General features: G+C 41.2%; 1 protein-coding gene and 1 non-coding gene across 7 annotated transcripts in view; both read right to left on the bottom strand.

Annotated features, from left to right (window-relative positions):
• eif4g1b (eukaryotic translation initiation factor 4 gamma, 1b) overlaps positions 1-24898 on the bottom strand; it is a 35056-nt gene continuing 10158 nt past the window's right edge. For 2 of the 6 annotated variants that reach the window (XM_014991743.2, XM_014991745.2), the window contains 27 exons: positions 24487-24678; positions 24274-24376; positions 20065-20201; positions 15268-15360; positions 13453-13543; positions 12316-13317; positions 12138-12226; positions 11119-11302; positions 10896-11029; positions 10631-10756; positions 10118-10528; positions 8993-9139; positions 8544-8780; positions 8325-8429; positions 5567-5860; positions 5380-5491; positions 5180-5285; positions 4810-5072; positions 4579-4706; positions 4256-4428; positions 3708-3833; positions 3532-3613; positions 3254-3352; positions 2709-2840; positions 2366-2447; positions 2147-2287; positions 1-1457 (listed from right to left, as the gene is read on the bottom strand). In XM_014991743.2, the coding sequence (XP_014847229.2) occupies positions 1276-1457; positions 2147-2287; positions 2366-2447; positions 2709-2840; positions 3254-3352; positions 3532-3613; positions 3708-3833; positions 4256-4428; positions 4579-4706; positions 4810-5072; positions 5180-5285; positions 5380-5491; positions 5567-5860; positions 8325-8429; positions 8544-8780; positions 8993-9139; positions 10118-10528; positions 10631-10756; positions 10896-11029; positions 11119-11302; positions 12138-12226; positions 12316-13317; positions 13453-13543; positions 15268-15360; positions 20065-20201; positions 24274-24376; positions 24487-24678 (4971 nt within the window). In that variant the 3' untranslated portion in view covers positions 1-1275. Of the gene's footprint in view, positions 1458-2146; positions 2288-2365; positions 2448-2708; positions 2841-3253; positions 3353-3531; positions 3614-3707; positions 3834-4255; positions 4429-4578; positions 4707-4809; positions 5073-5179; positions 5286-5379; positions 5492-5566; positions 5861-8324; positions 8430-8543; positions 8781-8992; positions 9140-10117; positions 10529-10630; positions 10757-10895; positions 11030-11118; positions 11303-12137; positions 12227-12315; positions 13318-13452; positions 13544-15267; positions 15361-16055; positions 16747-20064; positions 20202-24273; positions 24377-24486; positions 24679-24898 lie in introns of those variants that run through there. The other 4 variants (XM_088011706.1, XM_088011707.1, XM_014991749.2 and 1 more) reach the window with 4 other exon arrangements.
• Positions 9214-9288, bottom strand: LOC148155776 (small nucleolar RNA SNORD66). The gene has a single exon (XR_015765178.1). It is a non-coding gene; the product is annotated as a small nucleolar RNA SNORD66 (small nucleolar RNA).

The raw sequence follows: 24898 nt of genomic DNA, 5'->3' as shown, positions 1-24898 counted from the left end.
TCCATTTTCATTTTTCTTTAATTAAATATCTTTTTAATAAAGTAAAGCAAAAAAGTATTTACACATTTTCAATTAAACTGTAATCAATGGGTTGGATAATTACAAGCACCTTCTGCCAGCTGAGGAGAGAAAAATATAAATACAGGGAAAAACTGAAGCTTCATTTCAGAGGAGAGGGGTTACATTAGCATCTTTTCTTTGAAAAAAAACAACAAACAAAAAAAAAAAACAGGAAAAACTAGCCATCTTGTATTTACAGAGCTCTCCTGAAATTCCACTCATGGAAGCAACAAAAGGCCTTAGAATTTGCAGTTAAACTTTTTTTTTTCTTAAAAGTCCTATTTCAAAGTGATTTTGTTTTCTCTGTAAGCTTTATTCAAGTTTTATCTGATATTTTGCTTTTTAAAATCCGATGACAAGCTCTGCAGGGGGTTGCAGCTGCAAACCGGCTCTTTCTCAGTCCATAGTTTTGTTTCTGAAGCGAAGGAAACGAGCCAGGCGGCTGCATCGGCAGGTCGGGATGCAGGTTCAGCGGGTCATTGCAGGAAGCATCGTCATTCTCCCGCCACCAGAGGCGCAATAGAGTCCATTGAATCTTTCCTCAATGATACTGTCCGTGTCAAGCCTAATGTTCAGAACAGTCGCTCGTGTCTGAAATGTGCCAGACGTCCCTCGCCGCTTCTCTTTGTAGTTTTGTTATTTTATTATAAAAAAAAAAAAGAAACACTCAATTCACTCAGCCAACACTGGAAATAGCAAAAAGCTACTCATCTACATAAGCCCACCATGCAGATCGGATGCACAGAGTGGCTGTGGCCGGCCTACATGATAAAAGATGAATTCATCAAAAATATAGATGGGGTCAACATTTCGCTTTTCTCTTTAAATGCTTATTAGGCAAAGACGATTTGAATAGTGTTGCTGTGTTGAGGAAAAAGCCATTCGCAAACAAGCTCAAACATCACTGCAGCATCTTCAACAGCTTGTAACAATCATCTCTTATATATCTTCTCTATTTAATCCTGTAGTTTTCTTAGCAGAAAAAAAGACATTCTGTTGCTGGGGTAATTACAAGAACCCCCCCACCAAAAAATAAATGAACAAAATAAAATGACCGAATTGTTCGATCCATAATACAATCTCTCCCATTTGAAGAATTTTTTTTCTCTTTTTTTCGGTTTACGCAGAAGGTTTTGCCCCATCAGGCGCTTCTGAATCGTCCACAAAACGTTCCCCGCCTTTCCAAGGAGCCTCTCCAGGTTCCCTGAAGCGCTCTTAGCTGTTATCGGATTCGTCCTCCGCTTCCCGGAGCCACGTGAAGAAGGCAGTGACAGACTTGAGGGCCACGCCCTTGCCTTGCTGCTCGGCGGGGTCTTTGCTAGACTCCCACTTGTAGAAGGCTTCCTCTTTGATCACGTCCTCGTCGTAAAGGGTGTCGAAAAACATCCGAAGCAAATCTGACAGAGGGTAGACATAAAAAGTTGTCAGAACCAAAAGTGTTGGAAGTTCAACTTTACATTTAGAACTGGGAACAAATATTGGATGCAAAAACATTCATGGCCTTGAACTTTTTAGCATTTAGTCAGAAGACAACCACAAATTTATGTGAAGTCAAGTCATGCATAAATGACGTAGAAGTAAAGAAATATAAATCAAGAGTCACAAAACTGGTTAACTCTTGATAAGCTGCAGAAATCCACAGTTCAGGTGATAAGGAGGATTAGACATTTACTCCATAAATCTGGTAAACAGAAAACTGCTCATCCTCACTCTGAATGGTGATGTTAGTGTCTTGCTTAGAGGGCAGAGTTGATGGAAAAACCTGAATCCACTGAAGAATCTATGACAAGACTTGTTCTAAGATGCTTTCAAATGAACTTGAGCTGTTTTGCAAATGACAGGCATCCAAGTTTTGACTCGGGGTGATACAAAATACAAAGTTTCGTCACCCGTTTTATATTTTTATTTATGAAAACAAAAAAAGAGTCTGTTTTCCATTCTACTCCACAATTTAGCACCATTTTATAAGTCCTTATAAAATCTATTGAGGTTTGTGGCTGAAATGACACACAATGTTGAAAAATGAAAGGGGCAGGAAGGCTTTTGCAGGAATAAGTGGTAATGAAAGATCCTTTGAGAAGCTTACTGGCAGGCTGCTCCATCTGCACCATCAGGGCCTGCAGGCCGTAGAGAGCCTGCAGCTCCCTCTGCTCGTCCTTCAGGTACCTCTGCAGCAGCTTGGCCCTCAGCTTGATTACTTCACCGTCCACTTTGTATGGATTCTCACCTGGAGGGGAAACAAGCTCAGGGGTTGGCTTAGTGGGAATTAAACTCATTGGCCTGTGTAGAATAGTTCAGTACTCACAGATAATGGCTGACTGACAGACGCAGGTCATCAGTGTCCGGACAAACATGCTAGATGACATTTGTTGCTCATCTAGGTTGGCCTACAAAGACAAATAAATATTCATCCACAGATGAACCAAAGTGGTGTAAATGTCTGCATATTTTCATAGAATAACTCTGCTGCCGTAAAATAAAGAAACATGTTAAAAAAACTAAAGTGGAAAATGAATATTTTGGTGGCCCTTCAGGATCAGGGCTATTTTCTCTACAGCATATTAAGACATGGCAGCATTTCCACTACTGTCTTTAAAAATAAACCAGAGAAGACTAGAACTGAAACCAAGATGATGCTGGACACAAACCTCGATCCAGTCAAAGATCCTCTCATTGTCCGCTTTGTCCTGAAGCAGTCTGTCCAATTGCTTGGTCAGCTCTGCTGAGCTCATCTCCTTCCTGCTCTTCTCCGACTCTTCGCCCAGAGTGAACTCAACGTTCTGCAGAAAGAGGAACGTTACAGTCAGCATGCGCTGTCAGGGTTACAGAGGAGTTCACTTCATGACTCCATTAGATCGCAGTGGAAACACAAACATTAGTCACATAAAATGGTGGAGTTAATAACTCAATGTTTACTTATACTACCATGAAGTTAAGAGCTAAGACTTACACAGAAATAACCAATTATCTATTTATATAACCTGATAAAATCCTCAGATCTTATAAATTATTCAGTTACTTTATTATTGAAACAGTGAACAACACAGCTATTCAGGAAAAAATAAAATAAAATCGCAAAAGACCATACAAACAGTTCATGGCTACATGCTAACAAGAAATGCACCATTTAGGTTTTTATCAGTTGATACCGATTTTCTCTGAAGTCTGATGATGATGCAGTGATCAGACTAACCTTCTCTGTCACAAACTTGTTGACGTCCACGTCTTCAGGCAGGAAGTCTGTCCACCGAAGGCCAGCTTCTCTCCACATGGTGCCAGCCTTTTTATGGCTCTGGTGAAATCAAGATGCACATGTTTTTTTTTAAGTGTAATTAAAGATTTCACCAGGACTATCCTTCATAGCTACCACACTGACACCACTTTATGGTGCTCAGTCACCCGTTGTAGTTTAGTTTGACCACTGTGTGTTTTTATAGCTCGTACTTCAGAAGGCGAATATGTAGCTCTTACCATTTCTTTGCAAAGTAAAGTGAGGATGTGGACCAGCAGGTCTCCAGCTTTGGCCATTGGGATCAAAGGCTTAGAGATCTCCCTGCAGGGGTCAGCAGAACATTAAAAACGTAGTAAAATACAACAAAAAAAGTCCCAAAGGTTATCAAAAATAAATAAATAAGAACAGTTCTTACTTGAACAGTTCTCCCATAGGAATGCCTCCCTCATGAAGCATGGGAGTGATCAGTTCTGCCAGGTAGAGAAAGATGTGGGGGATGTCTATTGCCATGTCTTCAGCGACCTCCAGAATCTCCTGAAACCTGGAGGCATGAAACACATCACATTGTAATATGAGTTTATTTAATCGGAAAAGAATAAAGCTAAACATTCTAGAACAAGGATGAACTAAGTAAAAGTGAAATTTCACAATAATCTCTTAAACAACTTTAGATTCTGAGAAAATAGACCAGCTAATGATTTAGTCAGATCACTTGCAGGAACCAGCCTATGGAAGACCTAAGACAATCAAGTCTTGGTTCTTTCAGTTTTGTGGACATCTGTTTTTCAATTTTAGGCTTTCAGTAAACCTGTCACTGTGTTAGCTTCAACTCTCAGTGCATCTCTAATCGACAGAATAAAGCACCATGTTGTGGACCTCAGGTGATCCTTTGCATCTGTTTTATCTGCAAATTTAAAAAATCTAACCGAAATAACTTTTACTGCTAAGCTTCTTCATACGGACCCTTTATAGTACTGCTGTGTTGGGAGGATGCCGGTCTTAATTAGCTGGTGCAGCAGCTGGCCCATGTGCTCTCTGGCAATGGTGCTGCGCTCCAGAGTGGACTCCAGTCCTTGCCGTACGAACACAAACAGCAGCTCAGCGCTGTTCATCTCCCGCACACACTGCAGGGCTTCCTGTTGGGACACCCATGCAAAGAGCTGATAAGGACATGTTTATTTTTCTTACAGCATTTCTAAAATGTAACAGAAATTAAATTGGAAATATTAAAAGATACAAATGAAGGAATCCAGTTTATAAAACAAATGTGTGCTGTGTTGCAGTACCTTCATGTCGTTGATGTGGAGGTACTCCTCTATGATGGCTGTCGACTTCTTTTCTATCTCGGCAACGGTCAGTGCAGGCTTCGCAGGGGTCTGCTGAGGTGGCGGAGTGGCAGCTGCCTGCCGCTTCACTGTTTATGTACAGAACAGACGCAAAAATAACCAAAATACTGAATACCGACTTCAATGGCAGAATATCACGGCTTTCTCTCTCACTCTCCACCACATCGTCACCTTGCTCTTTGCTCCTGGCTCGCTCGCCACTGCTTCGGTCTCGCTCTTCGGTCACACTTGCCACTCGGCGGACCGGATCAGTTGAGCTGCGCTGCTCTCTTTCCCGGCTTCGTTCCTCCTTCTCCCGGCTGAAGCTCCGCTTGGTGACCTGTATCCGGTTTCGGTCATCTCTTCGCTCATCCCTTCTGTCGAAGCGATCGCCACCTCGATCGGAGCGATCAGAGCGGTCGAAGCGGTCGCTGCGCTCTCGACTCGAGCTGTTTCTGTCCGGATTACAGTAAGAGAAAAATGATACAAACCGCTCAGTTTTACACTGCTCTTGTTATTGAAGTATGAACTAAATACTTAGGTAGCAGGAACTGTTGCTCACCTCTGAGGAACTCTTCTGTCCAACTCTTGTGAAGAGGATGAAGGCTGCTGCAATGCAGAAAACCTATTCAGAGTGCTGGTGGCTGGACGGTTTCCAGATTCTGAACCTGGTGATAAAGTGGACATGAGACAAGAATTCACTTTAAACTTGAAAGTACCTCAGATCACTAGATGTTGATGTCCTTTTTATAATAAACATACCAGAATCTGAAGGTTTGGCACTGGTGCCACCACTGCTGCCCTTCCCCCAGCTGCCCCAGGTGCCCTTACCACCGGGGGCGAGCAGCTGATTGTTGAAGTCAAGAACAGGAGTCTGAAAATAAGGGAGCTGATTGTTAAATAAACTATACTTGTGGAGCTGCATAAACTTTACAGAGCTTAGACTTACCTTAGTGATTTTACTAAGGCGAGAGGTGTCGATCGGTCGGTTCTTGGAGATGGGGACTGTGTTCCAGCCCTCATCCTGAGGCGGAGCTCCCCGGCCCGGGGTGTGAGGGCCACCTCGGCCTCCTGAACCTCTTTCCCCCATTCTGCCTCCTTGGCCTCCTCCACCAGACTCCTTCTTGGAGATGAGAGCCTGTTGCACCTTCATGTGCTCCCGGTGTTCCTCCATCTCAGCCTCTTTGTGGATCTGGTCGATGGTCTTAGGGCCCTGGTCGCCTCTCCGGGGTACCCAGTTGTTCTGAAAGTACAATACAAAGTATTCATAATTTCATGTCCAAGCTTAAACAACAGAAAAGAAGGCTTTGATGTACTCAAATCAGCTTCTATTGAATTTATTAAATTTATGTAAAGAAATATAGCAAATGTTTTTAGAGAAAATGACCCAAATCTTGTTCTTATAATAAAATTGTTCAATCAAGCCCAAAAGTATTTAAAATTAAAGGCCTTTTATTTAATCCAGACATGCAAAATATTTTTTTAAGTTTTGGGTCCACAATGGATAACATCCCTCTTCAAAAAAAAAAATAAAAAAAATAAAAAAATCAACAAAATCCGACTAGTTTAGTTGCTTAAATTTTTATTTGGTCTGTGAGAACTTTTGACTCGTCGATTTTGGCCGACGTGAAAGTTTGGACACTCATACTCTGGAGCTTTTTCATGCTTAAATTACTAAGTTTTTTGTCGCTCTTCACTAAAAAACACAACCCATATCATATCTTAACACGACAGTTTGAATGTTTTTACATTTTTGTTGGCCATTCCTATTGCCTCCAAAGACTAGATCATTATGACAACTGTAGACTCCACATGCTAGACAATTTCAAACCCACAATGTGACCTCCGTCATATTCCAACCACTGATAATAGTGTCTAATGAGTCTACAGGCATTCCATGTCTGGTACACTTTATTCACTGTTTTGACTGCCTGTCAGGTGGTCAGAAGACAATGCTTCACTCATGGTACCGACACTAAAGCCCTCTGGGGAACCAAATCACATACGCACTGAACCGTTCCTTCTTTTTTTTTTTTTTTTTTTTGTCAGTGAGTATATTTTTTATGTCAGAATGATAATTGACAAGAACCAAGAGCTCAGCCAACTAAACCCACCGAAGAGATGAAATATCTCAGTATTTATATTACAGAGTAAAATGTGCCAGTTTGACTTTGAGCTGCTCACTGCGACTTATAAAAGCAGAAAACCTGCAGGAACTGTGGATTCAATACGCTCAACATGACTGCAATGAAGTGGCTTCACAACGTCCCTTTCAAATAAACTGGACATCAAAACAAGATTTAAACAACAATGTATAGTGAGTCCATATACATGTGTCAATACTAATGGGAGGACTAGTTGATTAATCCCAAATGAAATTAATCAAAAATGCAAACAGAAAAGATCAGTCTGTTGTCTCAGCCTGTGGCACAGAGTAGCTCTGAGTTCGGGAGCTGCCCTGCATTAAAGAGCCGAGAAAAATATTTCTCTCTAAGCCCTCGTATTAGACTTGCACAGATCAGGGCTAAAAGACCAGTGCATACGTCTGCAGGGCTACATTTAAACCCACACACACAAAACACCAAACAATAATTGCATGTGTGACTTTTCTTTCAGAGATGTCCTGCTTTCCATTAATCTAACATCAACCTCCCTGTTTAAACAGAGACATTCAGCATGCTCCAAAGTAAATGGTCCATCTGGTTGCAGATTGGATGAACAATTACTTTCAGGATGCACTGATAGTTTTCTGGCCAATCAGTGAAAAGCCTGATTGTCAAATTACAATTTTGGCCAATACTGATGTTTTTGTCTGAAAAGTAGCTAGATATTGCAACAAAGTCGCTAAGTTGGCAACATTGGATTGAGCAAAAGGAGACAGTGGTGTATTTTCAGACCACTGCAGTGATTAAGACCAGTTTCATGTCCATCAGGTGACTGCCCAAAACGAAGGAAATTTCTCAGTGCAGCCCTAATCACAAATCCGTCAAATTCTGAATCCAGCAGAGTGACTGTATTATGATTCCCAGAACTGGACCAGAATGACACGTTTACCCAAATGAACAATAGATCAGCACTAACATCGTTATCCGCTGACCAGAACAAAAGTGTTTATAATCTCACTTAAGACACCAAAATTATGGCGGTTTGGTTTGGTGAATGAACAACTCATCCATAAACAACCACACAATGCAGAGATGAGCACAGTAAGAGATGATTAAACATGCAGATTAAAAAAAACCAATAGGGAAAATAGGAACATCCATTATATGTTCACAATACATTTTGAAGTGAACCAACAACAAATGATAACACCCCCAAAAACTTGAACGTTTTTAGCTACAAATACAAGTGAGTCCCCATAGACTGGAGGAAGCAAATATCAGGCTATTAATCTGTTCATTGAAGGTCCAAAGTGGCCCAAAAGCCCTAAGACTACCTTTCCAGAAGTGGCAAGTTACAGTTGAATTTCTCCTGAAAACATCAACCTGTTGAAAGATTTGCTTATCTATACCCTAACAGAAATGACTGTAGCTTGTCACAATGTATTTTGCTAAAGCTCTGTATTCCCACGTAGTTTCACCTATAAAAAGAATTAGCAATGTGGGCTCTAACCAGGGTTTTATTTACTGCAGGTAAACCTTTAAATTGCATGATATTCATGCTTTTGCATCGATATTCAGAACCACGTCTGTGTGATGATTTACCCGTCGGAGGTCCAGCACATCTTGTAACATGAACCGGATCCTGGAGGTGGTCTTCCTCTCCTTTATTATTTTCTCCATCTGATTGAAGTACTGGTCCATCCGAGGCTGAAGAGAGGCAGAGAGGCTTAGTAAGCTAACCATTTTGTTTTCCCCATCAGTATGTAGGCTTAGTGAGGAGGTTTGTCAATGTAAATCTTTACTTTGTGTGTTTTCTGTTACCTTGGCTTTCTCAAAGTCTAGATCCTTGCCAATGGTGGACAACAGTCTGCAGAGGCACTCCAGTGACTCCTCGTCGTGGTTTTTGAGCAGCTTCACAATGCAGTCGTGCATGATTACCTCTGTGAGCATTTTGAGCTTGAAAAGTTCGCCGATGAACTTTATGTTCCCCAGCGAGCGCCGCCTGGCCTTGTCTTTAGCCTCTTCCAGCTCCTCGATTAGTCGCTGCTTCACCTCGTCCTGTTGGAAAACCATCAACAGAAAAAAGGAGACAGAATAAGAGGGGAACTTCCACAAGAAAGGCTAGCTGCAACTATCTGAACCTTTAAAATGTTCCTGAGAAACATCACAGCATGTATAAAAACAAATAAAATACTTTTTAATAAAACTCTGACGTCTATTTGTATCCCTTTAAGTACCTAACGCTTTAAACCATGATGTAGTAACTTTACCCCTGAAGCAGCTTCCAGCTCCTTCTGCTTCTTCTCAAAGATCTCATCATCATCTTTATCCTTCTCAAACTCCTTCTGGCACCGGTTTAGTAGCAGCTTGCGGAAATTCACAGTGGCACCAGGCTTATCTGGGGTTATGACTTTCAGCTGAAAAGAGCAGCGACAATAACGGTTAGAAAAGCGAGAAAAAACAAACCCTAGTTCTGACACTGCTATAGAGGCTCCTCAGTTCCTCAGTCCCATCACTTGGATCAGTGGCCCAGACACGTGGCACAAAACAGAGGTCATCACTGGAGCCAAAAATAATGGTATGTGTAGTAATGATATGTAATGAGTATTTAGGTGTTTGAATGTTGTGACGATTAATCAATAAATTGGATAAAATGTTGGCACATTCTGCAGATTTTCCATTAAACCATTTAAAACTTTTTACACAATATTAGAAGTACATTTAGAGATTCAAACTAACAAATAATTCAACTCCATTTTTAAATACCTTTTTATTTTTTTTATAAAATGCAATAACATAGGATTCCCTTAGTGCATACTTGATCATTTGCAGCAAAGGATGCATCAGCAGCTAAAAAAGACTTCAATATGAGAAATCTTCCACACTTTCTTTTTCACTTAATGTCAGTACAGTGGAGGGTTGATCCATCGATTTGTTGGTTTAACCCGTTAATAACTGGACACCAAAAGGTGGTTAACAGACAGAATATAAATATCAGCAAATATCTTTTTTGTTGCATCTGTGTACTCCAATTTACGATTAATCAGCTACTAAATTATTTGATGATTATTTGAGTAATCAATTCATCACGATTAATCGTTTCAGTCCTAGATGTGTGAAACAGGATGTTTTTACTTTAGTGAACTTTGTCCCCAGTGTTGGATTTAATGAAGCAGTTATTGTCCATCACTGAGACTAAACATTGCTGCTTTCACTACTGAGGTGAAACTACACACTTGATTTAATGAACAGGTGATGTCTTAAGGCAAATCTCTCCCCTGTATTTGTTAAGAAGAATCAAAGTAAAGGGGTTGAAAATAGACACAATGTACACAAAAATTTGAGAAATACATTTTCTTTTTTCTTCCACTGCAGGTAAATGTGGCTCTACTTACCCCCGACAGACAGCGGCACATGTTTGCATAGGCCACTGAAAAGTCTGGCTCGGAGATGGCCTTCTCAAAGGTAAGGTCTATCACTCCTTTTAACCGCTCCTCGGTGTCGACAGTCAGTTCTTGCACCTGCTTCATTAGCTGCTGGAACTTTTGTGGGGTGAGTTTGTTGAGGATACTTCGGACGCGCTTGAACAGCTCCTGCGTTTTCATCTGCTCGGGATCGTTCTCCTGCGGCTCCTCTGGCTCCCGGCTCCGGGTGGGTTTCTTCACTGAAGGTTTCCAGGCCTTTTCTGCCTTGTTGAGCTGAATGTCATCGTTGAGCGACATGCTGGTGATGATCTTCCTCGGCTCTTTCCTCTGGACCTGCTGAGAACGTCGGGGCCCGCCCACTCCAATACCCATACCAGGAGGCTGGAGAGGGAGAGAGTTGAACCAACAGAGACACCGTTAGACTCAGAGTCTAATAAAATCATGAATGCTTTGATGGGTCACACAGAGAAACTGGTAACTCACAGGTCCTCTGCTTCCTCCTCCCATTCCAGGCCTGCCAAGGTTGGCGAAGGAGGGTGTGAAATCAGGACCACAGTTCATCCCCGGAAGACGACTCGGGTCAAGCTGGCGAAGAGGAGTCTTGTTTGCCTGAACAAAAAGAAAACAAGACTGGTTTATGGAGAGCTTTTGGATAGATATTTTTGAGAAATCTCTCAAATGTAACTTTTATGAAGTTACAGGATGTGAAAACATGCGAAGGCTTGGAGTTAAGGCAAATAGTATGCACCTTGTCTAAGACGACATCGCTGATGGCTGGTAAACCCTCAGGTTTGTTCATACTGGCAGAGATGAACTGGAACCCAAGAAGGAACTCTCTGTCGTATTTCTTCTTCTCTTCTTTGTTAATTGGCTTCCATTGTTCTGAAGTAGAAGAAATAAATCATCAGTTGATTCACCCCCAAGCAGTGCTAAATGGGGATCCTCAGTAGCATCAGTGTCCAGAGACCCACCCTCTTTGTACTGGTACTTCATGTCGGTGGCGGCCGGCTCGATGTTCTCTGCATCCAGCTTGTCCTCTTTATCCTCCCAGGTCAGGTCTGCCTCCTCTTGTGCAGGAGGGGCTGCAGCTGGGGGCTTTGGCTCTGGTGGTGGGGCAGGCGTCGGCTCAGGCTCAGGCTGGGCAACTACCTGCTCCTTGATCAAACAAAATCCAGGTCCAATATTAAAATTACTCAAATTTATATCCAGAAGAATCCAAGAAAGCAGGTTCACATTGAGCCAAAGTGACTATTTTTATATTACAGGCATTAATTACTTTGTAGAAAGAGGTTTTTTTTTTCTTTTCTGCAACTAGTGGGAATATTCTTGCAAGCAAAATTGTACATAAATTGCCTGTTTTCTAATATTGAAGGTGTTTGAAAGTGAAACTGTAAAGTGGAAGAATATTGAGTTAACGATGTCAAAGCGTCCTATAATCACATTGCAATCAAATCGTAACGTGACTAAAGAGCACCACTTCTTTTATTGATGCATGATGCATTCAGGCTTGCTATACCTGAAGTGCCTGGTGACCCTTACTGCAGAATAAATGTGCCAAAAGGTAAAATGGAAATGTCAAACAAAACTGGGAGTAAATGCTGCAAATCAGTGACTCAATAGACTGAGTTTTCTGAAAATATTTATACCCCCAATTTGAATCATGAAGTGAACTTGACTGGATCGTAGGGGTTGTCACAATACGAACATTCATGCAGCAAGTCTTGATTTTGTTTTTGCTGAAATTCAATTTATTTTCTTAATTAGGTCAAAACCAATAAAGAAGAGAATTTGTAAATCATTAGAAATATATAACTTAAAAGTGATCCTTCTCTGTGAACTAGAGAACACTAAAATCTATACCAGGCTTACTCAGGACAGCAAAGCTGGTAAACAAACGCAATATGGGCAAGCTGCTTTTTCCAGAACTCAAAGATCCACCTCAAAAAAATATTTTCCACCAATTTAACAACTGCAGTTACAGTGAACACACCTCCTTAAAGGCATCTAAGAGGTCTCCAACCGCCTCCTTCTTGTTCAGATCCTTCATCTTCCTCTTCTTCTTTGGCACAGACACAGCAGCTGCAGAAAGGAGAACAATCACAACATAGACATGTTTAGAAGGGCTTTGAGAAGAAGCAAAACAGCTCGAATTTCAGAAAGAGACTGACCTTGCATAGTAGTTTCCACGTGGGATGGGGTGACAGTTGGTGGACTGGGAGCCCCCTCCTTCTCCTCTGCTGTGGGAGGAGGAGGAGGAGGAGTAGAGATCGTCTCAGATGTGTCATCAGCTGAGGGAACCGTCTCCGCAGGCAACTGCGTTTCTTCCTTGGTGTCCGTCTGGAGCTGTGGAGCATCTTCCTCAACCTCAGAGACAACCTCGGTAACTGCATCCTGTACCTCTGACTCAGAGGGTTTGGTCAGGACAACCGGTTCGGTTGGAACTTCTTCGACAGCTGGAGCAGATGCTAATTGGTCGACAGCAGCGGGCAAGGCCGTAACAGTTTGTTTCTCAGCTTCCTCAGCGGCACAGCTCTGTGTGACAGGCTGCTGACTTACATCGGGCTCAGCTATAGGGCTGTCGTCGCACTCAGATATGTCCACCGCAGATCCATGGAGGATCTGAGCGGCTGGTAACGGGAGGCCATTAGGTAAACGCAGGCTGAGCTCCTCAGGCTGAGCAATGGGAGATTCTAAAGTGTCCTCCGAGTGAGTGGGGGGTACAGTAACCGATGACTTCTCAAGCTCCATATCTGCCACACCGTTAGAGCTGGGGGCCTGAGCACTCGATGAGTCTAAAGAGGCTTGTATCTGTTCGAGTTTAGTCTCTTCCTCTCCAGAGTCCTCCTGCTCTACAACATGGTCTGTGTTTTCTGTTTTGCTCTGTGCAGAACAGGTGGGGGAAGGGTCAGGAAGGGGCGCAGGGTAGGCAGGGACCTCAGGTGCAGATGGGGGGCTGGGTGTGGGTCCTCTTTGAGGTGAGGGAGCCTCTATCACGTCAGCAGCAGGAGCAGAGGGTGAAGGCTTGCTGAGAGAAGGCTGTGTGGATTCGGAGAGTGGAGGGGGGGCAGACACCTTGACAGCAGAGGACGGGGTCTCACTGAGGATGGGGTCAACCTTGGGAAGCTCAGGGGTCTGCGACAAAGAAGGTGGCGTAAGTTTCCCTCCGTCATCTAAAATAAATAATAAAAAATAGGAAAAAGGTTGTTAAAATGTAGAGAAATTATTTTACACATCAAGCAGCGACAATTTAATAATAAATTATCTGAAGCAGCCCCCAGCCCAAACAAGATTTATGTAGCACCTACCTGGTCTAACCAGCGCCGTTGTAGCAGCAGCAGAGATACTGTCACCGTTGGCCTGAGGCAACACTGTATTATCTGATCCAGATATGGCCGTCTGTGGGGAACACGTAATAAAGGAAAGGCGTGATCTCACTGCTGGGCGTGACACACTTTTCCACTTAAACAGGAGAAAAAAATTATTTTGGTTTTTCCCTTAGTTAGAAATTTGCAGTCTCTGGCTAAAAGATTCGAAAAAAAAAAAAAAAAAAAAAAAAAACAACGGTCAACATGAAATTTAAGTATATTTGATGAAAACTCATGATGGTCCAAAGCAAAGTAGAACTTATCTGAAGTACAACCAAAGCAAGTACTAAATATGGTTCATTTTTAATAAACAAAGGTCTATAAAAAAACAATGTGACTTACATTGTAATTGAATCTCCGTTTACACCAATACTTCTAAATAAATTCCAGTGCAACCCACTGCCTTCCATCTGTATGGACCCTAATCGTAACAATAATGCAGCTGTTTCAGTGTTTGGTAGAGAACCTTTTGTTGTATCCAAGTTGACATGTAGGAGACAAATTAAATTTGTGGAAGGTAACGCCACAACTGAAATGTTGGTGGAAAGCTCAAAACACAACAAACTGAACAAACCATCTTCATTGTGAAACATGGCGGGGGTAGCATCATGCTGTGGGGATGTTTTCTTCCCCCATCAGTTAGGGAAGTTGGACAGTTAATGAAATGATGAATGGAGCTAAAAGGAACCACAGCAGAAAACCTGTTTGAGGCTGCAAAAGACTGGAGCGATCCTAAACCTGCAGCCACAGCAATGTGGTTAAGATCAATAATCTCGATTTGATTTAGTCTGGACCTAAATCAAATACAAAATCGGTGTCTGTCGAGTGTCTGTAACTGATGTTCACAGACACTCGTCATACAATGTGACCGATGGTAAACATTTCAGCCCCTTAATGTGCAAAGGTAGTAGCTTTACACCTGAAAAGTCATCATCAACGTATTGACACAGGGCAAGAAATGAATGAGTTTGTTTTGGTGACTTAACTGAGGTAATTGAAGGGTCTTCAAAGTGCTATTATACTCATTCATCTTTCAAGTGTTTCAGGAAGCCCTGGCTATTCATGTAACTCATGTGAAAACCATCTGTGCTTGCTGCAACATGTTTAGCATTGAAATAGCTTTTTAGGCTTGAATAGTTTTGGTGATAAGCTAACTCCTTTGTTGCACAACTCGAATACAACAATAGTCTTTTATCATTAATCCCCAGTGCGTCAGGAAAAGTGGCTTTGTTGTCCATCACAGTCGTTTGTAGAAGTCACTTGTGCATCTGAATTAAGGGCGTACCGGAAACACAAAACATATAAATGTTCCAGCTCAGGATTTTTGTAGGTAAAAATGAAGGGGGGAAAAAAGCAATTATGTTAATATTTTTAACACATTAAAATCTATGTAATTAATTAATCGAAATTAAAGCGATAAAGTCCAGGCCCTAGTTTATTTGTAATAGTGAATAAAGACAAAATATTAGAACCTTGTATTCGACACACGTTGCTCCGTCAGATAAAATCCAATGAGACACTAAAATATTTTGCTTGCAACATAAAAAACTTGAAGGTCACATGAATGCTTTTGCCAGGCTTGGTAGCAGTAGTCCATCCAAATGCTTTCCAGTACTTCCAGCACAGGGTAGAAGTACTAACATAATATACATAGCTGTAAACAGTACGGCAATATCAGTTCTTAGTCTGAACACAAGTTCAGTTTGTACTTCTTTATCTTTCTGCCTGAACTCATTGCGTGCTACTTCAGCTCACCTGTGGGGGCGTTGGGGTAGAGCCACTGCGGCCCCCAGACATAATCTCCTCTGTGATGTCCTGGCCTCCTCGGTTAGGATCTCTTATTCTTATCTGTGGAGCAAAAGGAGCAAATTAAGAGCAAAGCATGGCAGGAGGAACATGTGGTAGTTTAAGGGTAAGGAGCTCCCGTCCTGTAGGGTTAAGACAAGTCGGAAGACAGTAGATGAGGAAGTGTTGAGTTTGATCAGAGTATCAAAGAGTGACGCCTACAATTGCCAGCCCTTTTCTGTTCAGCTCACTCAACAAAATCCACATCTCTGTTCCCATTTTGAACAGATAAAAACCAACTTTTAGGATTGCTTCACAAATTCCTGAGTGGCTCTACCGAATGTGCTTTCAGAGTCAACAGAGAAGCAGGCTGACACTATGAATCTAATCAACCAACCCGAAGCCAAATTGTGAAATTCCACTGCTGGTTTAAACTGGCAGAAAAAGGCATGACTATGCCAAAGGCGAAGCATAATCAGGTGTGACAACAGCAGCCTTGCATGTGCGCACACAGACACGACATACAGAGGGAACAACTAAAGTGGGTGGAAATCTGCTCACTCACACAGCACAAGCCTTTCTGCTTGGCTGTGATCTGCTGATCATGTGGTATTTGTGAAATCTGACTCATAAAACGAAGCTGAATGCTACTGGACAGAAACTGATCTACAAAAGTTATAACGTGGCTTCTACAACACTTTTGCTCTCTAACTTACTTGTTAATGAAAGTGCAGCAATGTTTACCCAACACTACTGACCTTTACCTGGTCCGGTTTTGTTTGCAAGTCCTTCCCAAAAGCAGTACAAACCCCGGTGGGCCTCTCATCCCAGGGCTGGAGTAGCAGCTCCTGCTGGCTTCATGCTGGACTTTCAACTCCACAAAGCAGGGTGGGGGTTGGACACAAAGTAGTTTTGCCTTGGTTTCACTCGCATAACACACTGCCAGGCAAACAGTCCAGCAGAATAGGACCGCATTGAGCCAGGCCTGACTGTCTGTATGCTAGCTAGCAGCCTGATCAGCTCTCTGTCCTGAGCTGAACAGAACAGGGAGGGAAAAAAGGGAGAAAGAGACTGGCCTTGTAGAGCTATGGAGCTGGAATGTGCACCCCCGCCCACAGAGACTCACACACAGATAAAAGAGGCCTGAGAGAGGAGGAGGGGCATGGTGCGAATGGGAGGGTTTCCAGTTAAAAAAAAAAAAGAGAAAAAAGTTCACATTATCAAATAGGCAGCAGCTTGCTCAAGAAACTCCCCCTTCCATTTCTTTAACACAGGAAGGCTAAAGTCACTCTTCAGATTTCAGTTTCAGCTCACGCCTTCTGGAAGCAGAGGAAACTAGAGCAGGAGGAAGAGGGGGGATGCCACAGCGGCAGCGGAAGGCTGGAGGGGGAGGAGACCAGTGGCCACGTGGACTTCAGCTATGTGCTGACATGTCCCTCAGCCCCCTCCTTTCAGGACTCTCTGGGTCAGAGCACGTCCGCAGAAATTTGGAAAAAAATTCTGCAACAACTTTTGCAATGCACATGGTAAATAGCGACATCTAAATAGCTACTTGTGAGTTTAATGTGCCAAATATTAAAACAGGCACAAAAAGACCCGACTTCTCATGAGATCAAATTAATTTCGTCTCTTTTTTTTTTTTAATAAGTACGTTTGCCACCACATATAGTAGCGCAACTTTGTCAAGTCTGTTTATCCAGTCTTTTGCACAAATATTGTTCAAAGGACTTCAGCACCACCTCTATGAAGCCGTTTAGAAACTGTAGGTGTAGCTCGACAGATTCAAACTGCAGCCATCTCTCCAACAATCGAGTTTGCTCACACGCCTTTTAACTTTCCTTTTATTTATCGAGACTAACGGCTGATTGGATTAACTGATAAGGATTAAATCAAATTAAATAGAGAAGAGTTCTCCAGAGCAGTATGACTCAATTCATAGTCGAGACCCTTTGTTATTGAGTATCTATTAGGGTTGTCGCGATACTAAAATTTCAAACTCAATGCTAAGAAACATACTCTGCATCACAACATTTTCTCAAGGGTTCTTTCAATATAAGAGAATAAAATATGATTGATTACAATATGACAATGTTTCTATATTAGAAAGTTACCGATAAATTTCCTTCTTTAGGGAGAAAATGAGGGCTGAACTGTTACCTGTTTGACAAAACAGTAGAGAAGTTTACAGTATTTTTATAACTGCTTATCTTTAGTGAGCCACAGTTTATCTGTTAATTTGATGTCGATACAAATAAATGTTGCAACTGGGGGGGACAAAAAAAAAAAAAAGAATCATTCTATAATAAAATTCTGTTTCTAAACAAACATGGATCTGGCACATAGCGAACCTATTTTTGCAGTGTAAACAGCAATGTGGTCCAAGCAGATGCATTAAGATGCCGCCCTGTGCACTTTCTGCATTTCTGGTAACTTTGTTTATATATATATTTTTATAAACCAACGACTGCAGCAAGGAAGATTCCTGCAGGCTTCTGTTTCGTTTTTTTTTTTTTGTTCCAATTGTCATCTTCAGTTTGGATCCACCACAGCTATTAGCCACATTAGCTTCCACTACCTTTATAACTGAATGAGGGAGTAATAGTGGAGTTCGCATTGGTTTGTTGCATTGCTCCATTTTTAAGTAGCCAACCAAGTTGTCAGCTTCCTAGCAATTTCCTGTGCTAATTCGGACCTGAATAGAATGAAGTGTTGTGTCGTTTGTAACTTTGCATATAGGAATTGCAGCTCGATGGGGGAGCACAGATCAGCGGAGCCCCATTTTTGGGTCGTCCGTGTCTGTGAAGCCAGTGTTTAAACAGACACTTCAGCTCGTCTCATCTGGGAGGTTTACCACTACACTGCTCCACATACAAGAGCTTTCCTGACAATTTTAAGTTAATTCAAACATGAGTGTCGTAGCATTAGCATAGCTGGTATGTAGCAGTTTGGGATTTTTGATTCATCTCACGGTAATCATATTTACACCAGCAACAAAATAGAAAGCTATAAATGCATGTGATTTTCCACCTCTAATATAACAGCTACTTGCTGAAATAAAATGAATAAATGAATGTACAACAGTTTGCATCTTGTTTACCTGTTTTATTGGCTTGAGCAATAGATTATACACACGGAAATCCACTTTTTTCAAGTTAAGTGAACCCATCATGGCAGTAGCACTTCTCCGGAGCCCGTTTATGTCATAGAACTGAACAAATCAGAAACTGGCTTTCTAACAGTTTTCAGCGGAAAAAAGTAATTAAATTTTTTTTCCCAGCACAAGAGAATTATCATTGCAATGTATGGTGATAAGAGTGAGTGACTGAGTGCATGTAAATATTTATGCAGGGTGCTGGTTTGTGAAGCTACTCCATTTTACAGCACATCTTCAGACTTCCTCTTCCTCGAGCGACAAATTACTAATGAAACTTAAAAAATTGTGCAATCACTGCTTTCATATTGGGTGGACATTGGGTCATGTATTAAATTTTAATTTTAGTGTTCAGCATAAAATTTCATTCCTATTGGTCAACTTTCAGCTGCATCTTTGGCACCTGTCTTTTACATACTCCTATACATTTCTTGACTTCAAACACGTAAATGAATAAAATGGTCATATCATTAAGGCTGCAACTAACAATTATTTTAATAGTCGAGTATACTGAGGATTAACAGGATAAAAAAATGTGCACATTGTGTAGATATTTTTAATACAACCATGCAAACAGTTTTGAGGAGTTTTTGAAAAACATTAAAAGATGGTAACAATTAAAATCTTTTGTTTTTAAATAAACATTTTCTTGCCTAAAATGCAACAAAAATATTCCTTTAGTGCACACTTGATCATTTGTATCAAAGAATGCATCTGCAGCTAAAAAAATTATTCTAACATGTGAAAAGCCTCGACTGCTTGAATAATAATAATCGAAAAGCAAAAGGTGCTTAGTAAGAGATTTTTTTTTTATTTAATTTGAACCAGGTGAAGAAATCTATGTCACTCGAGGAGTTCTGAGTAAAACATATTTAAACAATGCAAAATGTATATATTTTTCCACAGTTATGGCTTAATTACACTCTGTTCTTTCACCAAATGGCCTCTTTGAGTCTGCATACTCCCATCAAGAATTCATCAACTCAACTATTAAATTAACGGATAATTTCAATCATCAATTCATCACTTCAGCCCTAATTGTCATTAAAAGCAAAACTAGTAAAATGATAATACCTATAAGGTTTAATAACATGTTTGTGCAGTTGCAGCTACCACACAAAATATACTGAGTGATTCCATTACTTTTTTGTGTGCCAAAAATCATATATCTTAACATATGTGCATCAATTGCATTAATATGCAACATTTGCATTAATACATATTGTTAATGTGCATTATTTTTTTCACCTGTTCTGTTTTAGTTCAACAACCACTGCAATTTATTCAGACATGATGACAGTGATACGAGCGTAAAGCATATCACTATCATAATTCTGGAAGTTTCTCATGAGTAGGAAAGACACATCATGCTCAAATAATTGCCCTAAAGGAGTTACTGAAGCTTCAGAACTGGACGGATAAAGCTAATCATTCCAAGGAAACTGAAGAAAAACTTTCCAATTTAATGATCAAGCCTGAAATATAAGGATTATTATTAACCAAAGGGGAATTCTGTAAAGATTGATTTATTTGATTTATTATTAATTTCCTTGATTTTCAGGAAGAAGCTAATCGGGTACCGCAGAGAATAAAAGTCCACAGAACACTGACTCTACCTGTTTGCGTTCCCGTTTGGTGGGGATGTGTTGAGAAGGCTGAGGCGGTGCTTGTTGTTGTTGCGGGGCCGGGTTCATAATGACAGGCGCCGCCTGCACAGAGGGAGGGAACGGAGGCTGTGCAGGGTAGTAAGTCCCTGTTGTGGATAAAACAGAAAGAAGAATGTAAACCTACACACACTGACCTAATGTTACAAAAGTAAAACAAGGGTTTGATCCACACAGTATGTGCAGAAACCGTTCCTCTCTCTGTGTTTACAAGCTGTTAGAGAAGTTCAAACTTTTCCTGTTCTTTATATCTTTAAGGAACTGAGAGAAGGTTCATGTAAAACATTTAAATTCTGCTTAAAAAAAACCCAAAAACAAAAAACAAAAGAGAAAGAGCATTTCTGTCAATTTAAATTGACATTGAGGACGCTTTGGACTTAAAAGATATTATAAGATATTCTTATGGTAAGGCTTTAAATATAAAAGCTGCAACAAACAAGAATAGAAACACAGGACAGGAAAGTTTGAGTGAATTTAAAAAATGGATGAATCTTTCAATGAAAACATGCAGTATAGGGGGGAAGAAAAGATGGATGGAGTGAAAGGAAAAAAAATTGAAAATATAAAAAAAAATGGGAAAAAAAAGGATGGAAGGGAAAAAAGGCAAATAAACAATCAAAACATACTTTAAAGAACAGAATATGGAAAAAAGGAAGGAAAAGAAGGAAAGTGAAAAGGAAGTAAAGAAAGAATAATTAAGACAGGGAAGACTAGAAAATACAAAAGACTTATGCATATGTTTCCATAGATATATAGACCAGGAAAGTAAATAAATTCAGTGCCACACTCCTCCAGATTTTGGGCCCATATGTAATGACCTGGACAGAGCACAGTGGGCAAACAGACAATGACCCAGCAGTCCCTCACTGCTCTACACAGCTGACCCTCAGTGCTTAAGGCGAGCTGTAAGTATCACATTCAGAAAACCTATTTAGAAAACTCCTGCCTGTGAACCACATTTACCTCCAAACCTCCCCAAAGGTTCGCACAAGTTGAAAAGCCCTCAACAAACCCCACAACACAAGGCAAATTGCTCAATAACAAACACAGTCATGCAGCCATTAGGAGGCATTACCTGGCCTTTTCACTGGCTTCCGACAGTCCAGCCTCAGAGGGAGAAAAGCAAACTTTAAATCAAAGAGGCCATTCTTCAGGCACAGCAACAGCTAGCTGCCACTCAGTCTCCCTCCCCTCCTGCGTGCATTTCAGTCTAACTAACATTACTGAGTCTGCATTGTTGACCAGGAGCAGCACAGCCTAAATATAGTCAAAACCCACACAGGCTCGCGGACGAGTCTGCGCAGGAGAAGGAAAGAAAGTGCGAGCGAGACGTGGCCCATTTACCAGAGAGCGCCAAAAGGTAGAATGACACGATTCTTGGACAGCGTCCCTAAACCATAAAAAAAGAAGAGACTGGAGCCCTGCCTCTCCTTCTACTGAAGCTTGGATCAGTGGTTCTGTGGGGGAGCGTGATGGAGGGTAAGACCTACCCTGAGAGACCTCAGAGTCCTGCTGCTGCTGCGAACCACGGTTCCCCATGTGGAACTCCAACTGAATGCAAAACAGTGTACAGAGAGGGGAAAAGGAGGGGGGTTCTCCTCAAACCCCCTCTCTAAACTTCCTCCAGTTCACTCTACAGGTTCCCTCTCAGACTGACTTCTTCTACTGTTCAGTCCATCCTCCTACAGACAGTGTTGGTTTCCGATTAGCTCCTCCCACTGACCTTCCTAATTCCTCCATCCCCTCCTTCTCCCCCTCTAGGTCCAAAGACTCCCATACCTCTACACCATGAACGTGTCATCTGATCAGCTGTAGTGACGACATGAGAGCCAACTACACAGGGTGGGCCTGGGGGGAGCAGGGAACCTGCTTATCAAACCACTCTTGGCAAGAGGGAGAGTTAAAAATAGCTAAAGCCACGTAAGATCAGTCCACTTTTTTTTTTTTTTACAAAGGTTTTTCTCCATTTAAACTTCGGGTATTTAGGTTGGTGTCCTCTTGACTGGTGGGGTGAACACCATGGTAAAATAGAAAAAAAAACAGTCTAAGGCCTTCAGACTAAAGATTGAACCTCTACTAAACTGGCTTCTAGACAATTTGAAACTTTATAAATGCCACATCAGGCTTCCAAAAAAGTTAAACAAAAAGCAAGTTAAAATTAGTTTTGAAGGTAGTAAAAAGTGACTTTTGTACATCACAAGTAAACCAAAATGTAAGTTAATAACATAACTGCCATGCAACCAGAATCAGACATCGATAACAGCTCAATCAAGGAACTATATTACCTTCAGGTGTTATGAAAATGCTGTATATAACATAAACTTCAAAGAAAATTGACTTTGCATCTTTATATTATTGGATGCCTTGAAATTCATCTCTGCTTTCCAATCCTTTCCAACACATTCTCCTTTCAGAATGTCATTACAACGCTGCTATTCCATGATGATGTTTAGGGACATTGTAGTTTGTATGATAAGCTCAACAGACTCGCAGTTCCACCAGGTGTTTGCTAATAGCTGCTGGCACTAGTCTGGAGGAGCCCAGTAGAGGATTTGTGGGATGGGGGGTACTCAATTAGAGGGAAGGCTGCAGCTTCAAGGAGGAGCTTTGGATAACTAGGTGGCACTTTGTGAGACCAAGAATTTGTGCAACTCTGATTGGTTGTCATGGGAGATTAAGTGAATCCTCAAACATGAAAAAATGAAAGCAACATTTCATGTATGTTTTTATGAGGGAATAACATTATAACTCAAAAAAGTCAATTTTACACAATGGCCTTTTTAATACCTCAGACTAAAGTGCTAGGCAAGAAAGAATGGCCCCAAAGTCCAGCGGATGTAAACAACTAATAAACCGTTGCAGTTTGCCTTTCAGGTGGAGCTTTATTGCTGCTCCTCAAAGTTTCTTTCAGTTTCTATTCAGGCAGAATAGAAACTGATGGAACACAATACAAGTCATTAATTTTCTAATTAAATCAGTCCTCAAATCTGTTCAGATTTGTGAACAATCTGAAGCTATTCATATTCACATTCATAAAGCTATTGAAGTACTATTGGAAAGTTTAAGGCTTTTTAAGTGCACACATACAAAGTTTGACATTGTAATTGTTTACAATGTCAATGTCTCAGTAATGTTGCATTCCACAAACATTCTACAGTCATTTCATTATTAGAGCAGTTCTGTGGCTTGTGAGCAGTCAGATTCAGTGACTGCAGCTTCAAAGGTTAAGCCACGATTAGATCATGTGAAATAAAGAGCAAAGAGCAGGACAGTGAGTGGTAGGAGGGAGGCCATTTCTACAGGTCTGCATTCACCGCTCTGCTGATGGACTAGCTTCACAAAGACAACACATACCTCGAATGCCTGGCAGTGAGGGGTCAGCAAGTTTGCTGCAAGGCATTATCACTTTCTGTGCTGCATTGACACCCAGTCACCTCTAGATGGTGGGATAGCACAGTAGCAAAGCGTGTATACCTACAGTGCCTTGCAAAAGTCTTCCAGCCCTACACTACATATATAATGGCTACAAATTAGGATTTTATAAGATAGTCCAAATCAAAGAAGTGCTTCTATGAAGTAGAAGGAAAATGCCACATGTTTATTCTACATTCTATATAAACGAAACCAAGTTATTTGTGGTGTGCATTTTTATTCAGCCCAACTTTTGTTGCAATTTCAGCTGCAACTCTTTCGGCGCATTTCTTTACCATCAGTTTAAAGCAGGAGTCAATGTTTTGTTAGGTTTGCTTTTGTGCCTTACTCTTTCCATTTCCAGAAGACAGACTGAACATATCCTGCCAAAACTGGCAATAAATGCAGAAATGAACCAATGGCTTGATAAAGTAATTTACATCAGAAACTGAAGAGAAACTGAATACATCAAATAATGCATCAAAAACCCTTACAAAATAAGAACTTTCCCCAACTTATTTATTTATACAGTGTGTTACCTAATGTTTTCATCATTTAGCAGGATTTGACATAACTCTTTTTTTCCATTTCCAAACATATTGTTTAATTCATTTTGTTAAACTATTTTCTATGTTAATAAGACACAATCTACGTCTAATTTACATATACTCCCTAACCTGACATGTTTTAAACAAGGTTCCCCAGTGACCTGTTTGTACGGCAGTCGAGGCCCAGAGCAGAGCCTCTTACCATAAGTACCATATTCAGCAGGGCTGGTGCCTGGGTAGAAACCTGGGGTTCCAGTTGGGACCGAGTATTGCTGTGGCGTGGCCACATACGTTGGAGACCGGTACTGTAAAAACAAAAAAAAAAAAAGAAAAAAGAAAAAACGGTAAGATCAAAGAAAAACAATTGCAGAGTATCACTTTCAATGCTGTAAAAATTAAGACTGCGTCTCATTACCTGTCCTATGAAATAAGCTGGGCCTTGTGGTGAGCTGGGGAACTGCAACTGCTGTTGGGGGATCATCATCATCTGGGAGCCAGGGCCCGCCTGGTAAACATGGGTGGGTGTCACAGCCCGGGGGGTAGTGCTGGCTGGGACGCCCCGAGGCCCACTGCTGGGAGGCAGGCTGCCCCTGTTGGTGTAGTAGGGCTGCAAGTGGAATAAAGGTGTGGAGGATGAGAAAGGGTGCAACAGTGGAAGGAATGTGAGCAGGAAAAACCTGGGCAACGGCAGCAACAACAAAAAAGTGTGTGAAGAGAATAAAAAAAAAAAAAAAGAAAGGAAAAACACAAAATCTTTTGTTGTCATTGAAAAACAAAAGATAACTGTGTGTCATAGACAAGAGAAGCTAACATGTGCAGCTAGGCTA

The sequence above is a fragment of the Poecilia mexicana genome, unplaced genomic scaffold, assembly GCF_051168715.1.
Source record: "Poecilia mexicana isolate PSO_F unplaced genomic scaffold, ASM5116871v1 scaffold_13, whole genome shotgun sequence".
Taxonomy (NCBI): domain Eukaryota; kingdom Metazoa; phylum Chordata; class Actinopteri; order Cyprinodontiformes; family Poeciliidae; genus Poecilia; species Poecilia mexicana.
The sequence above is the reverse complement of the archived record's forward strand: the minus strand, read 5'-3'. Positions and strand labels throughout refer to the sequence as shown.